This window comes from Lycorma delicatula, chromosome 2, assembly GCF_047948215.1.
Source record: "Lycorma delicatula isolate Av1 chromosome 2, ASM4794821v1, whole genome shotgun sequence".
Classification (NCBI taxonomy): Eukaryota; Metazoa; Arthropoda; class Insecta; order Hemiptera; family Fulgoridae; genus Lycorma; species Lycorma delicatula.
In genome coordinates this window covers 25,881,553-25,896,882 of record NC_134456.1, presented here as the reverse complement: position 1 = coordinate 25,896,882, position 15,330 = coordinate 25,881,553, and the positions used below count along the sequence as shown (strand labels likewise).

General features: G+C 29.3%; 1 protein-coding gene across 1 annotated transcript in view; it reads right to left on the bottom strand.

The window, feature by feature from the left end:
• Positions 1-15,330, bottom strand: part of LOC142320144 (adenylate kinase isoenzyme 5) — a 113,199-nt gene that overhangs the window by 10,314 nt on the left and 87,555 nt on the right. The window contains exons 6-7 of the mRNA XM_075357825.1: positions 10,972-11,152; positions 9,204-9,388 (exon numbers count right to left, since the gene is read on the bottom strand). Coding sequence (XP_075213940.1) covers positions 9,204-9,388; positions 10,972-11,152 — 366 coding nt within the window. The remainder of the gene's footprint in view (positions 1-9,203; positions 9,389-10,971; positions 11,153-15,330) is intronic.

The window sequence follows — 15,330 nt, the reverse complement described above, 5'->3', positions numbered from 1 at the left end:
CGAACGTTTTCCCGTTAAAGCCCAACAGGGCAAGGAACGGCGGGGTGGTGTGCCGACCAGAACGTCACTAGGCGTTCTAGTCTTCCCCTACGGCGTTGGGATGTACGTACGAACGTATGTGTCTCGCATAACTCAAAAACTGTTAGCTGTAGAATGTTGAAATTTTGGATTTAGGACTGCTGTAACATCTAATTGTCCACCTCCTCTTTTGATTGCAATCGACTGGACCAAAAAAGCCCAAAATCAAAAAAATTTGGATCTTTGACTTTTTCCTAACTGCAGTAATAAGCCGCCAGTTGACAGCTTTTCAATGGTATATCGTAAGTGGTACTCATTTTTATTGGCTCCAGTGTTATAGCCAAATAAAACTTTAATTAATGAAATATTTGGATCTTACAAGGGGAAGAATCAACACATCGGTTCGAATCCAACTTCATATACATAAATTTTTTTTTACATTTTTTTAAATTCAATATATTGATTTATTAATAATAATTATTATTATTAAATAATAATTCAATAATAACAATAAAAAACAAACATATGAAAAAAAATCAGAAGTTAATAGTGAAATAACATTTTTTTGTACTTTTCATTTTAATCAAACATTTTGAAGTTAATAATTATTAATAAATCAATACATTTAAATTAAAAAAAAAAAAAAAAGTTAAAAGAGTTATATGTATATGAAGTCGGATTCGAACCGATGTGTTCATGGTTACGGATCCAACACGTTCTCACACACCGCATAACTACTTGAACGACGTGAAATAAAATTAATATATAAACTAATATACAATAGTGATACGGACCCCACAAAAAAAAAAATGTTATTCAATGTGGTGTCCACCACCCAAAATGCAATTGTGTAACTGTCCACTTTATTAAAGAATTGGAGAATCGTATCTCAGTTTCAAATGAAATAAATTTAAATGATGTGCAGCCAAAATGTGTATATGTAGTTTAATAGGCGTACAAGGAAGTCATGTGATGTCCACATCAGATTTTTTTTTTAATTAGGAATGGAAAAATAATATATCTAACAACAGAATTCAGTCAAATAATGTCACTGAGAAGGAAAAATGTTAACCATTTCAGTATAAAAAAAAAAATAAATAGAGTGCTAAGTAAGTGTATTGATTATATAAAATGTTATTGTTATCAAGAGAAGCATTTTTGCAACGTAGATGTTTTGTGCGATAAAATGTTAGGGGACTGTTCATATGACATTTGTACTGTATTATATTACATTATGTTATTACTATAATTGAAAAATTACACATTATATATGTGTGTGTGTGTATTATTATATCATACTGTAATAGTTATAACAATAATAATAATAATAATTCACGTTTCGTTAAATTAAATTTTTTCATGGGGTTTTCAAGGTATATTAAATTAATATTTAATAATAAAAGCTTGTATCGATGTTAAGTGATTTTCCTAAATATATATATTTTTTATTGAAGGTTGCTCCCTCTGTTTCAGAAAGTATTCATTTTCTTTCTTCACCGTTTCTAATACCTTAATTTTTTCTGTTTAATACTTCAACAAAATTATTGGAACTTTGTATTTCATTGTAATATTAATAAATTACTAATAAAATTTGCAAATTTTATAAACCCTGAAAGAAAAAAAATATGAAACCCTATTTAAATACCCATTTGTCAATAAACTTATTCCGTTTGGGTTTAATTGATAATTCTTTTTACCATAGGAACAGTCAACATATATATGTGTGTGTTAACATATCCACATACACACATATGGAGCGAATTGAGAATCTTCCTTGTTTTGAAGTCTGCCAATACTTGAAAGGATGATACTGTTTTCATATATATCTAATCAAAAAAGATGAAATAAGTCGGAATGAAATCACTAAGTTTGATAAAAGTTCTGTACTGATTTGTGAATTAATGATATTAGTTATTAATATTAGTGAATTAATGTAATTTAAAATAAATCTTTATTTAATATTAAAATTTAAATGTATTTCGTCTTTTTGCTAAATTATGGATTTGAAATATATTTAGAATAAATATTTTCTCTATAATACAAAAATGAACATCTGCCAGATACTTAGTAGTTCATTTCTGAACGGTTAATCCGTTTTTAAAAAGTTAATATTTAACTGATCTTGGCCTTGATTCAAATTTAAGTTAAATATAACATTTAAAAAAAAAATATGCAGCTCTGTTTTGATATTTTATTATCGTTTAAATAAATATACTGTATTTATTTTAATAAGAAGGTAATTCAATATTTTTCATATATGAACGGTGACAGCGTGTAAAAATAAAGCCCATTACTTCCGGTAGGTGATGAATATTAAACCAAATGATCAAGGTATGGAAACGGCTTAATATTTAAAAACTAGGGGTATTAGCAACAGAAACAAGTGCGGATCTACTTTACAAAATTATTACTTTATGATATGTTTGAAATTTTTACCCGCCAACTTCGATCCGCTACGTTTTAATGAAACCTTTTTTTAATGGGAAGGTGGACATAAGATATACGATTTTAATATAAACTAATACAAGAAAAACGGTGGCTAAATCCATTTCTTGATTAACTCCTTCGTTTTCGAGTTATAAGCAATCAAATTTGCGAAAAGAAAAGTCGCGGTATTAATAAAACGAGGTAAATTTCCCCATAGTAACTTTTTATTTCATATTACCTTCAAAATTACATCCATTAGCAAATTTTAAACAGTTAATGTAGGAATTAATGTTCCAAACACTAATAATAAATGTATTCTCAATAATAAATAACAATAATACGCAATAAATAATAATTTTTAACACCACTACAAATTAAATGGCAAGACCAACTATATTATTTACTTCAATTATAAAAAATATTTAACTTTTTTAATTTTTCATATTTTCTTACGGCTGTAATGTGTGTAAAACATCAGATGCAAACGACACTGGTCACAGTCGGCTTCTCTGAGACAGTTAATATTAACTGTACGGTCAGTCCTTTTGGCGGACAGAATGACTCAAAATGTGTCAACCGAAGATCTGAATATCACGTTCATTCTGTGGGCTGGTCATACAAATATACTGTTGAATATATTCGTCTCGGTGATAAAGGTAACTGGAAACTACTTCACTCCTTATATTCCTTAGTAAGCCTGTCAAGGGAAAACTGATTATTCCTGATAATTTTTACAACTTCTTATGAATTTACTCATGTTTGGTCACAGACATATAGTCTAACCTACCGGGCTGATCTAGTGGTGAACGCGTATTCACAAATCAACTGATTTCGAAGTCAAGAGTTCCAACATTCAAATCCTAGTAAAGACAGTTACTTTTATACGGATTTGAATACTAGATCGGTGATACCGGTGTTCTTTGGTGCTTGGGTTTCAATTAACCATACGTCTAGAAATAGTCGACCTGAGACTGCTGTACAAGACTATACTTCACTTACACTCATACACATCATCCTTATTCATTTTCTGAAGTAATACCTGACGGTGATTCCCGGAGGCTAATCTGAAAAAAGACATATAATTGACTATGTTACCTAATTAATTACATAATTTAATTTTGTTCTGTGTTGTCCATGATTGTTGGTAGTGATGTAATTTTTAAATATAAATTCTGTATTAAACAGAGATCAAATTTTATAATACAATCTTTTCTATCGCCTTTGGAATCAAGTTACTGAAGATAGTCGCAAATATGTATGAAAACGTTTTATGTTATTTGGTTTACTTTTACAAATGTTGTATTCTTAGATTAACAAAATTTAATAATGATATATGTTTGAGCGAATTGTTTTTTTTTTAATTTTAATTTTCTGTATTTCGATGAATTTTATAAATGCCCGGTCATTAATATTATGTTTAAGACGGAGTCAAAACATGACTTTTTTAGTATGCACTTGCACCGTAAGTAGATTCAAGTTTTCACCAATTTATCTTCAGTAGTTTTTGCTCGGCGTTGATGAATCAGTCAGTCAGGACAAGTTGCTTTATAGGTACAGATACACAGAATGTAACATAAATAAACTGAAAACTTAATTTAAGTTCGTGGAATCAAATATGTATAAATCTTTCTATGTACGATAAAGCTTTGATTTCTGTCTTTATGTTTTCCTTAACAGAAATTTATATCTCAAAAACAGATTATTATATTCTACTAAAATTAGGTATATAAATGTTTACTGATACCGCGCTATAATGGATGATTACAGCCTACCTTGCAACAGGCAGTCTAACACCCATCTTGTTAATATCTATCCTGTTTACATCAACGTTGTAGAGTCTTACAACGCAAAGTATTAAAGCACAAATAAATACGTGCTGTAAATGTTAATATTGATGAATCTTCTTCTTTTTCCTGTTTAGCCTCCGGGAATTACCGTTCAGGTATTACTTCAGAGGATGATATGTTTGAGTGTAAATGAAGTGTAGTCTTGTACAGTCTCAGGTCTACCATTGCTGAGACGTGTGGTTAATTGAAACTCAACCACCAAAGAACACCGGTATCCACGATCTAGTATTCAAATTCGTATAAAAGTATAAAAACCTTTACTAGGACTTCAACACGGGAACTCTCGACTTCCAAATTAGTTGATTTGGGAAGACGCGTTCACCACTAGACCAACCCGGTGAGTTAATATTTATGAATCTTGTTTACATCATGATTCCGATTACTGTATTAAAGGTATACTGGATAAAAAACAAATATGAATGATGAAAATATTGGAAAAATTTGATTTTTCAGTGATCAGATTTTAGAAAATGCAATATCAATACAATGTAATTGGGTATTGTAACAGACTTTTACGTAATTTAATTTTATTTTGTTTTATAAGGTATAAAAAAAATAATAAATTCTTATAATGTATAAAAAACGAAATTATTTCCATTTCTTCAGCAGTCAATAATCCGGTCGAATAGATTTCATCTTCAGTATCGCTCCTGGTTCCAGCAGTTCTTTCAGCATTCAGATTTATAATCAATCTATCAATTTCAATATCCATGGCAAATTCCTTATTCCAAAAGTGGTTTTCAGTTTCAATAACATGCTGAAATAATTTCGACCACATATAAGCATCTATTAAAAACAATCACTTTTTCGGTTAAAGTAATTATACCTCCTACATTAAGATTAAATAATGCCATTATAATTACTCTATAATTAAGTCTGAGTGTTAAGGAGAGATCTAAGAATAAAAAGAGAATTCTGTAAATTCTGTCAAGAGAGTAGTTTCAACCCGATTAGGTAATCCGAATTAGATTAGATCAATCGAAGTAACTCTGGCATAAACAAAATCTTTCAAAGGAAATATCTATATTCTTTAGCCACTTCTGCATATTCGATCTCAATAAATAAATGCAACAAGGTTTTCTGAACTCCTCTAATGAAATGGTAACTTTGCTTTTCATTCAAAAGGTTATGGATTCAAATTCTGGTCATGCTTGGGATTTATCATACGCTACAAAAGGCACCTCTCATAAAAAAAAAAAGTACACTGGACGTCAGTATATAATTAATTTTGAGCAAGAATAATAATGTAAACAAACGTGCTGGACGGTTGTACGTACAGACATATGTATGTCGCATAACTCAAAAAAGATTAGCTGTAGGATATTGAAATTTTGGATTTAGGATTGTTTAAAATCTAGTTAACCATCTTCCTTTTTGATTGCAATCTAAATTAAAATTATAATTAATGAATATTTGGATCTTAAAGGGAAGGCAAATAGGTTTGAATCAGACTTCATCTCCTGTTGTTTTTTTTAACTTTTATTTTATTTATTGTTTTTAACTTTTATTTTTTTTTAAATTTAAATGTATTGATTTATAAACTCGTGGTTATAAAAAAATTACAATAAATAATAATCTACCGATAATAAAAAAAATTATTAGGGAAATAAAATTAGAAGTAAAATAAAATAAAAAATTATAGATTTGGTAAACATCTGATTATTTAATATTAATTGAAAATTATAATTTAGAATCGTATTATTGTTGGATTTTCTTAGCAAATTTTTATAAAATTTTATATTTATTTAAAAAAAATCATTTTATTTAATTATTTGACAGAAAAATGTAATATATTTTTGAATTGTATTCAGTTTAAAGTGATTGTTGAAAATTCTTTTTCACAGTGCGTAATATGCACAAGATTTCTGGTGTGTCGTATAAATAAAAGTTAATAATAATTAAACTATTCTGTTTAGTGAACTCCTGTATACTGGTTAAAAATATTAATTTTGACCTTACGGTGTAGAATAATCAGTTTTTATTATTGGATTATTTGGTAAACAATTTATTTAAAGAGTAATGAACGGACTTTTACTCTAACCTAATATTTCAGGTAAATTGTTGAATTAATAATCATATAAATATTTGATGTTATTAAAAACTAATATTTTAGCAATCGTATAACTCCAATTTATTAAACAAGTGGAGGGAGAATCGTATCTGACTTTTAAATGAAATAAGTTTAAGTGAAGTGCAGAAAAAATGTATATATGTAATTTAATTGACGTACAAGGAAGTGATGTGGTGTCCACATCAGATTTTTTATTTGGTGGGAGGGAGTCATTGGCCTGCATCCTGCCGGCGCATCACGTGGTCAGCTCTCCGCCAATAGCAGCAGCTGGACTGGCAACTAACACAATCTCATACGAACACACACAAGACTAAACGAAGAAGATCTCGTCCCCAAGCCAACTCCCTGTTATCATTATGGGTAGCGTTAAACATTATATTTCTATTAAAAAACTATTAAACCTTCTACTCACTCCTTAAGCCTATTTTAAATATAAAAACACCAAAATGTTCAGCAAAATATACTCTACACACTAATATTTCTTTTCTTAAAATATTTTTGTAAAATACGTAATATTCTCACAAACATGAGGATACGAATGCGTCGAGAGTCCAGTGGGCAGAGTCCCTTGGCTAGACGGTTGGTCGAATAAAGCGAGCCCTGAACCGGCTAGTAAACATTATTTTTAAAATTATAACAACAATATACAGACAAAAAGCGCAAAATAATAAGCTTAATATTTTAAAAAAAAAAGTAGTGAAACATATTTAAGAAAACGCTTTGGTAAAACGTTCTTTCAATAAAAATGTATGTGCTGCGTGCAGCGTAGAACCGTTTCATTCAAAATAAAAATGTGAGCTCATAGAACAAACAAACGACGCCCCTTGCGTCTTGATATAAGGGAAAAGGTCCATTTTGTATAATGGTTAACTGAATAAAAAACTTAGGCTAGTGTCTATCTATCTATCTATATATATATATATATGTGTGTGTGTGTGTGTGTGTGTGTGTGTGTGTGTGTGTGTGTGTGTGTGTGTGTGTGTGTGTGTGTGTGTATATATATATATATATATAAAAGAACATGTCCTGACTTAGTGACTACTGATTGATTCATCAACGCGTAGTAAAAACTAATGAAGCTAGATTGATGAAAATTTGTGTACAAGTCCTTCTTACGTTGTAAGTGCACAATAAGAAAGGATTTTTTAAATTCCGAATTGTTAAAGAGTTAAAATGGAGTAACAATGAAATTTACTATTTTTTTTAATTTCTCGGTAACAAATGAAGATATAAACTTGATGTTTGGTGTGTGTAATCTTCTGAAAATCAAAAAAATTAATCTGTAAATTAATTTTGGAATTCGACCTTGAAAGGGGTGAACAAAGATAACATTTCGAATAATGATTGCAAATTTTCCCCATTTCCGACTAAACTAAACGAAATATTCACTCAATTTGGTTTTTTAAATACTCCAGATAAATATCTAGAAACCATGTTTAGTTTTTTGAATTTAAATATTTTAAGTGATAAATAACAAATTGTTCTTTACAGTTAGGACCGTTTTATACTGTCGCTGTTGAATTATAGCGGCCAAATCGGTATCATTGTAATGATAATTTATGTTTGTAATTCTGATTATGCATTTCGCGAGCGAAGCCGCTACCGGAAATCTAAAAACCAATCAGTGGGTCCTGTACTGACCAAACTGTTGCTTTGAAGAAATTACAGTACCGTGATATTTAAAAAAAATTGAACAGGGTTTAACTGTTTTTTACCATTTTTTTCTCACACGCATGCGTCTAATGAACACTCTAGGGTCCATGGGACTGAGCTCTGACCGGCTAAACATTCCCTGACCGCGTTGGGGAACGCAAACAACCACATAGCGTGAGCGAAGCTGCGACGGGGATGCAAGTATATATACATATATATATTTATTTTGTTTACTATCTTAGTTTTCGCTCTTATAACAAAATTCTTTTCAAAGAATAGTTTTGATTATAATGTAGGAAATTTAATATTTATTGTCTGAATTAATTAATTCAGATAATAATAATTATAATTATAATTCACATAATTAATTCAGATTTAATTTTGATTAAATAATTTTTGTTTTAAAAGAAAGTTGAAAAAATTTGACTTTTTATTTAATCTTTTTTGATTAATTTTCAAGATGGGCGAAGTCTACAAAAAGATGGGCAAGTCTAGTTTTATATGCCTAGAGATATAACTATTAGTACACAAACAAATATGTAATCATCTATTACCATATCGTTTTATGATAGAAGTTCACGTAACATCTTCGGAATATAGAAATTTCATATAATAATTTTGAATAAACGATTCATATCTAAAATTTAGAGGAATATATGGGTTTAAAAAAACCATTCTATTCACAAAAAGTAAGTAAGTAGCTGTATATTATCTGCAACTAAAAAAATAAAAACAGATTGTTTGATAAAAAGAGACCTGTTAGTTTTAATTGAAAAAAAAAAGACTAAAATGATGAAAAAAATTGATTCTTTAATAATCATTTACCAAGAAAAACGTCTAAAAATGTTTAATGAAAAAATAAAATAGAAGTATACCAAACGATATGTAAACATAAGAGATAATAGTAGATGGCAAGTGGGTTGTAAAAAAGTACAATATTTTTATATAAATTGTTCTTTCTTTTTTAATTTTTAGTATTATTCCAAACATCCACTTTTTCCTGAGCTGCAGTTTATTGAATATTTCATTAAGAATTATGATTTCCCAAATGATAATTGCCTCTATGAATAACCTAGTCAACAAAAATAAACTTTATCGTCAAGATTATCTTATAACTAAGATAGATGAAACTATGTATAACAACGATATCCAGATTAGAAATCCAATAGATGATTTGGAAAATTCACCTTTGGTGCCATTTCTCCTGCAGCTATGCTCTGTCTTAATTGTAAAACAACCTCTTCAGATAGCGTGTTAGGTTCTTGGCCTTCTGCGATTGATCTAAGTAATCTTCCCAAACTTACATGCTCCCAACCGTCTAATTCTTTTACGACACGTTGACATAATTTTGATTTGTTACTCCCAGGTCCACCTATATGAAATACAAAAATAATTTTTTTTAATTGCATAAATATAAAATTTTTCAAATTATTGTTTTGCTTTTATTTAACTGTATGATAGAATTTAATACACAATTCTATTTGGAATGTTATCGTATGTTTTACCTTGCTTGTTTGTATCTTAATTGGATGTAGTTCATTCTAAGTTAATTATGTGCTGATTAAAACTTTTCCATTTTAATTTATGATTAAAAAGAATTACTGTAAAATCTATATAATAAACAGTGACAACTAGTATTTTAATTCTACAAATGTAAAAAGCCGGGAAAGAGTTGCATAATTTTCCCGGATTAGCAGTTGACAGATTTTTATTTCAAATACGTCAAAGTTTTCAATAGCATAAATAGAGTTTTCAATACTAATAATTTAATTATGCAATATTTATATTACAATTAAGAAAGAGTTTGAAATGTAAATAATGTGAGTCCAATCTGACTGCTTTGATCAAATTACATTTTTACCCAAAAAATACTATGCAGTATGTAAAATACAATTAAGAAAAAATAAATAAATTGGGGTCCCAGTTGATTTCTTGGACCATATGACGTTTTTATTATCAAAACACTGTATTTATGTATAGTTATTGAAAAAAAATCTAAAAACGTTTTTAGTGAATAAAAGATTAACGACCTTGACCTCCTTGTTCAACAACTTCATGTAAAAGGTTTTTAATTACGCCCACAACTTGAAAAAATGGCAGAAATAAAAAATAAATAAATAATTAAATTGAGTCCCAACACACTTTGTTTTTTTTTTTAATTCCGACGTCGTCTGAATTAATACTAAATAAAATTGAATTTTCAATCTTGAAAATTAAAACTTAAAAAAAATTATATTTTAAGTAATGGTTCCATTCAGCCCTTATGGTTTATAGGGCTTAAATTTTTATTTACTGGAAAAACTATTTACTTCAATAAGTTGACCCAATATGATGCAACGTTATAAAAAAAAAACATAATAATAATTACTTTAAAAAAATATGGGTTCGTGATGCCTTTTATCCGACGAGATAGGAAATCAGGCTGAAGCTGGGATATATAAAATCAAATTTCAATTTTTTTGGCGAACGGGTTTTCGAGATATGATGGAAAATTTGTTTAGAATAAATATTGAACATTCTTTGTTCCTAAATCCGATAGAAATAAAACTTTATAATTTTAATTAAGTACTTTCCTCTTACTAAATTTTATTTTTTTTACATCCATTGTACAAAAAGTAAAAAAGAATTAAAAATAACGAATACAATGTACATATACATGTACAATACATGTACATCCTCGAGAAATTTCTACAGATTTTTTTTGTATTGTTTTGACTAAGGGGGTCTTGAAACGTAGACATTTTCAAAAATCCCGATACCAAAAATTTGGCCGTTCACTGTACTTTCCTTTATAGGTATGCTGATGCAGCAGTAATAGAGCTATAACTGAGAAAGTAAAAAGAATGCACATTATAAATTAGTCATTGAAACATTTAAATACTAATTAACTTGCATTTACAATAAAAAAAAATCCGGAATAAAAAAAAAGTAGTTATAAAAGAATCGATAACTTACCTATAACCCAAATAACAGGTGGATATTCGTTGCTGTCATGACCAGCAGGGGGGTTGTAAACAGAAACAGCTGTTGTGGGAGCAGGCATTGGCGGTACTCCATTGGACAGAGGCCCCAGGATGCGAAGAACAGCAGCCCGGAAGTCATTGTACACCTCAGCAGGATTCCGCTCGCCGTTCACCTATACCGTTATAAGAGGAAATTGAATTGAAGTACAGAATAAAAATGTTTCTACCAAATTATTTATTCTTACTTATGTATAAATATTTCATTACGACTTGAAAATGTTTTCATATATTTAATAAAAAAAAATATAAGCTCGTTATCGCTATAATTTTCCACCTGGATTGACCGTTACGCGTTATTGTGATGAATCTATACCCACATATGTACCGAAACCGAATTACGGTATTTTGTGATATTTCTGATGCAAGCAATAGTTTTATCCACTTGTATCATTCCTATTCGTTTAAAAATAAATGTTACAGATTTTATCACCATCTAGTATCATCCATGAAACAGTCATAAATGATATGATACAAATGTCAAAACCAGTTTTAGATTCTCCTTTTATAAATTTATATTTTATTAGACCCGCACTTAGATGTTAATTTGTTATGTAAAGTTACTTAAAGAATAAATAAAGAAATAAAAGAAACAGTACGTGTACACCTGTGTCTGTATAATATCAGAATTAATTTATTTATAACCTTCCAGTAACAAGTAATTGATAAATCCTATATAATTTATGAGTAAATAAATAAGAATGATTCAGGTTGATTAAAAAGTCCCTAGAATTAGATTTATTTTTTATTTTATTTTATATTTTTCAAGTACAGGTAAAATCTTTTGTTTCGTGTGTTTTTTTAATGTTATTTTTCATTTAATAATTTCGATATTAAAGAATTCGAGACAGACCCAAAACTAATAAACCTCATCAAACAGACTCTCACAGACACAAAGTTCAAGATTAAATATCTAAAAGGGAAATATCCTTTTGGAATCAAGATAGGAGTCAGGAAGGGAAACAGACTATCTTCTCTTCTCTTTAGTGCAGTCTTGGAAAAGGTATAAGAGAATGGAGAAATGCTTGCGAAGATAAAGGCCTGAAGGAAATCAAATTGGGATGTGCGAGGAAGAATCTGAACATTGATTTTCTGGTCTTTGCAGATGATCTCGTCCTCTTGGGAGAAAATATAAAAAAAATTATTAAAAACGCACCAAAATTGTTACGGATAGAGCTAGGAAGATTTAAAAAGACGAGGAAATTTAGATGCTTGGCTGATATTATCTAACCAAATGGAATGGACAAGGAAACAAACATCGTCAGGATCAATAAGATTCTAAATTCCTATGGCCTAACGAAGGACGTGTACAATAGAAAACGGATCTCAAAGATGGGCAAGATCAGGCAGTACACAATGGTAATCCTACCAGGAGTTTTATACACGGCAGATTGCATAGCTCTGAACCAAGGGAAATAGATAAACTGGAAATTGCTGAAAGGCAGAACTAAGAAAAATGCTAGGGCACAGAAAAGCTAACTATGGTTGGAAATTAAGGAAGAGTGAGGAACTTTACCGGGAATTAGATAGAATCACGGAAGCGAAGACCGACATTCTATGGACATCTCAAAAAATGGATCAAACAGGCTTATGAAGAGAAGTGTAATGGTGATAAGACGAACGTGAAATGGTTCAAGCAAGTTAAAAAGGACCTAAGGGTAGCAAACAAACATGATGGACTTAAAAGACAGAAGGGTGCTTAGAAAAAAATCTTAGAATACAAAGGGATCCAAAAGGAGAAGAAAGAATGCGTTAACTTGTGGTCGGAAGAAAGGAGGAAGCGGCGAAGTGAAAGAATAAAATACTGGAGAGCTAAAAGACTAAGCCAGAAGTTAACTATTCTACGTTGTCCCACAGTGACCGGTGTCAAAACGAAATATTACAATATCACTGATAACTAAAAATATTTACTTCTTTATTTTTATTTTGAATAAATGATTCTTAATCATAATCTTTGTATGTGTGTACGCGCGCACGCGCGCATTACATTAATAGATTGGCTTAGCTCCTTCTGCATCAAAAATTTCTGAGTCTTCATGAAATTTTGAAGTTATGGTTAATCGAAATCAAGAGACAGCATGATTATTCTTTTAGTAACAAAATAACATTACCTTGATTTTTAATAAGTGCTTTTGTTTTGGATAATTTCTGACCAAATTTATCTGATATGATTTGTTCTATTTCAGGTGACAATTTTTATAAACGACTAAAAAATCGTAATTCAACAATAAAGAGTACACTTTATTTAAAGTATGAATAAAATATAATATTAATTAATATTCAAGTCGATAGAAATAAGTTACGATAGGTTCATATTGAGGCAACCTCAAAACTTATTTGAAGCGGACGAAGTTGTATAAAATCATGTTATGTTATGTCCAACAGTGAAAGATAATAGAAATATGGTCTTGTATCGCAGATTAATGCCCTTGTAATGTCCGTCAGGAAACTTTTCAGCTTTACTGAATTCTAATTATTTGATCGATTTAACTAAACGTTTACGTGTCTTTTGTACTACTTAGATAATAAAACATAATGTATACCAAAGCATCTAAATAATTACTGTTAAAGTCCTTTATAATGAATAATAAACTCGGTTTTAAAGCCAAATATATATATGTCTTGGCAGCTGTTTCATTTGGTAGTAATCTACAGAACGCATACCATTACTGATATCACTTGCGTGACTGTAAAGTTTATTACTAATTCTCAGTAATATACTTCGGTATGAGTATTGGTCGATAAAAAACGAAGTAATACACAAACAGATAAATGACCTGTGACAACTTGATTACACCAAGTTATGCCTTGATCTCTACCTGTTGTAATAAATGTGTATATGTGGATATATCTGCGGGCGCTTCCGTGGGCGTGTGAAATTAATAATAAATTAATTTTAATTGTTTTTTATTCTTTAATATTCTTGTTTGATTACTTATTCACTGAGTCACCTAGCCTAGATAATCCAACAAATCATCCTTGACCCTATAAGAAAATTAATATTTCAAAAGCAAATGAACTTGGATATTTAAAAAAAGGAGTATAATTTAGAAGTTCTAGTAAATTTTATGAACATAAATTATTATTTAGATTTGTTTTATAACAATTATTATTTAATTTTTATTAAAACTTAAACGAAATTAAAATATAATCAATTAATATATAGCAATCAAACTTCAGAACGTAATTTTTTTTTTAGTAATTACCAGTCGCATTTTTCGTTCTTTTTATTAGACCCGTTAAAAAATTATTTATTATTTTAAGTTTTCTATATTAATATAAAAAGGGAATAAAAATTATCAGGAAGGAAAATAAATTTTTTGTTCGGTAAGTATGATAATAATTGTTGTTTATCGCTTTTTACTTCCTTGTACGAAGTAAAGAAACTACTGTGATCGCGAAAAATTTCGGTTTTCAGATTTTAACGGAAATATTCATTTTGACTATCCCTGAATCCATTTTGAGTGACGTCTGTACGAACGTATGTGCGTATGTATAACTCAAAAACTATGTATGTACGTAAAACAGAAAATCGCATAACTCAAAAACGATAAGCTGTAGGATGTTGAAATTTTGGATTTAGGACTTTTGTAACATCTAGTTGTGCACCTCTCCTTTTGATTGCAATCGAATGGACCAAAAGTGTCCAAAAAAGCCCAAAATCCAAATATTTTGGATTTTGGATTTTTTCTTAACTGTAGTAATAAGCCCTCATTGAGAGATTTTCAACGATATATCATAAGTGGTACTTATTTACATTGGTTTCAGAGTTGTAGCTAAATGAAATCCTAATGAACTATTTGGATCTTGCAAGGGGAAAGCACATCGGTTCATATCAGTCTTCATTTATTTTTTAACTTATTTTTTTAATTTAAATATATTGATTTATTAATAATTATTAACCTTTTTGATTGTAACAAATTTTTTACAATAAATAATAATTCAATAACAACAAAAATGTATATATATGAAAAAATATCAGAAGTTATTAATGAAATAAAGTTTTATTACTTTTCTTTTCAAAAAAAATATCATAGACGTACACGGAAGTTATATGGTGTCCACATCAGTTTTTTTTATAATTAATTCACCATTCTTAAGCTCGGGAATATTGGACTGAAATTTTTGTAGCGTATGAAAAATGCCATGCCAGGCCGAAATTAGAACTCGAGGTCTTCCGGATGAAATACTTACTTCCAGATTAATTTACCTATCTAAAAATTTTTTTTTGTAATAAAAGGCACGAAAAGCTGATCTAATTCTTATTAATTTAAAGCGATATTTTAATTTAAAA